The sequence below is a fragment of the Eurosta solidaginis genome, chromosome 1 (genome assembly GCF_040869045.1).
Source record: "Eurosta solidaginis isolate ZX-2024a chromosome 1, ASM4086904v1, whole genome shotgun sequence".
NCBI classification, from domain to species: Eukaryota; Metazoa; Arthropoda; class Insecta; order Diptera; family Tephritidae; genus Eurosta; species Eurosta solidaginis.
The window spans coordinates 315,956,857-315,959,342 of NC_090319.1; the positions used below are offsets into that span (position 1 = coordinate 315,956,857).

General features: G+C 37.7%; 1 protein-coding gene across 1 annotated transcript; it reads left to right on the forward strand.

The window, feature by feature from the left end:
• Positions 1-649: 649 nt before the first annotated feature.
• LOC137243941 (uncharacterized) lies at positions 650-2,174 on the forward strand. The gene has a single exon (XM_067772305.1). It carries the CDS (start codon positions 734-736, stop codon positions 1,787-1,789), a length of 1,056 nt encoding a protein of 351 aa, XP_067628406.1. The 5' UTR covers positions 650-733; the 3' UTR covers positions 1,790-2,174.
• Positions 2,175-2,486: the final 312 nt, after the last annotated feature.

The window sequence follows — 2,486 nt, forward strand, 5'->3', positions numbered from 1 at the left end:
TCACATGTCAGAGCTCAAATTTGGTACGATCGAAGGTGATCTGGTTGTCTTAAAACTTAATTCAGATTGCCTCCAACTATTTTAAGATTATTACCATCGAGATAAAACATTAGTCGATGTAGCCATTTTGCGAATGTCTTAGCATCCACTCTTAGCATGGACCTGTTGCAGAAAGCTATATAAAATCTGATATCACGCTAATCACATGTCGTCTGCTCCAGCTAGCCTCATGCTCGGCAGACACTTCCTGTTGTCAGATGGTGAAATCCTTCTGGCCAGAAGTGGATGATAGGCAAGCTGACAAATTCATTGCATTGAATTGAGCCCATTTATATCTGGTGATTTCAGCTCTAACGCGTCATTGTCCGATTGGAGCTCATGCGGTACGTCTCAGCATACTAGGCGAAAGCATTTTGGCCTCGGTTTACTCGAATTTCTGGAAGATTTCATTTATAATTATTTCAAGCATCACCATTATTTTATGTGTGTAAGCCTTAGTGAGCTTCTCCAAACAAGTTGGCTACCATAAAACCGTACTTATCCTGTAGTCAAACATCTGTTATACGTGTCAGTTCCCTGCACGTCATGTGTAACTTATGTAAATAAAAATAATAATTTTACAACAAAACAACCAAAATTTAGTTAAAATCTGTAGTAATTCCTGTCTGTTTGTGTTTTTTTTTTTTTCTTTTTTGCTTTTGTTTTTGTACAATTATCAAACAGCGTATTCAAGATGCCTCTGAAGAAGAAGAAGTTCACATCCATTAAGCAAATCGTGACCTACAATGAGAAGCGTGACAAGATGTACAATACGACGCCCCTCTTAGAATACAATCATTACAAACATCGCTGTCGTGTCAAAGCAGCCCGCAAATACATCGATGACTCTGCACCAATTTTACACTTGACCACCATTATGAATCTAAAAAACAATTACTCCGATCTGGTTGCCCTTTCACATAATATGCGAGATAATATCGATATGCTAGAATATTTTGGACGGATGAATTTGATTGGACGCAAAAATTCATGGAATAATTCACACGATGCACAATGGCGTTACTCGCGCCTCGTATCGATGCATAAGTCAGTGCAGGCTATAGAGCGAGAAAACCAATTTATAGCCAGACGTATACAGGATGCACGAAAGGTTATCGATACCAACTTAAAACCAAAATCGGTCAGTAATCCAAGTTTGAAACGAAAGTCATCGTTTAAGGCGCCACATGAAATTCTATCTAAATATGATAACCGAGTACATTTGCCGAATAAATGTAGTGAGGAACGTTTGCTTCTACGGCCGATAGTCTATTTCGAATTAGAAGTTGTAGGGCTCTGTTCCATTGGTCGATTTACTGTACAACTTTACACTGAAGCTCTACCACAGGTGGTTTTGGCTTTCGTGCGCACTTGTAAGGAGGGAAAGTTACGAAGACTTACGCTTGTGCGCTCCTTTACAGATCTTTGGGCTGAATTCGAGTTAAAGTTAGACGTTAAAGATATTGAGTGGGCGAAGGAGGCACCAATTGAATATGATAGACGTGCTCTGCATCAAAATATAAAATCGGGCGTATTATCGTTTTCCTTGAAACATGTAGAGACACTACGTAAAGGCATTTTAAGCTTTGCCCTGAGCTTTAGACCCTTGGTTGTAGACATGAAAGATCGTGTGGCATTTGGTAAGCTGATTGATGGTATGCGCGGATTGTATTTGTTGGAAAGTAATGGCACCAAGAATGGCAAACCAATGAAGAACGTTATAGCCACTGCTATGGGTGTGGAGAGGTAAAAGATGGAAGTTGGATGCACTTTAATCTCAATCTAAGTTGTTGCCGTTAAGGAAGTTTGAAGTAGTTGAGGTACATCCCTACATTGGACTTTGGAAAACTTATCTAAGTCAAATAATTGTTGTTTGTCCAAATTTTCGTATGTAAATTTTGTTGTAGTGTGTTAAGTTTAGATTTAATTGTAAAAAGTTCTTTGAAATATATACAATGCAGTTTTCGATTCGCTGCATGTAATCATACAAGGAACTAAATCGACATATCTAAATAACACTTTCAAATTTTTTTGCAAAGAAATTCTATGCAAAAAGTTATGTAAGTTATACTTTTCGTATGTCAATATTTGAAAGCCAAGACTTCATCCGGTAGACTAGATTATATGCAGCAATTCGAAGCCACTGTAATAAGAAAATTACAACCCCATTTTAAGTGTAAACACGTTCCCGCAAAACGTATTACCGCACAATGGTTTTTTTAATATCGCGTATAAGGCAAAACACTGAAGCCAAAATCACCGAAATCATTACACCTTTTCAATTTGATCCCAGATCTGACAAACCTGCCATCTACTTGGGCTTTACGGTACGGTAAATTTTGAAGAAGACCTACAATAAGAGAATTAACATACATATGTACATCATCTTTTCTCGACTTTAAAGCAGCTTTAAATTCCCTATAAACCCTTGCGGAAAAAAGTTTGAA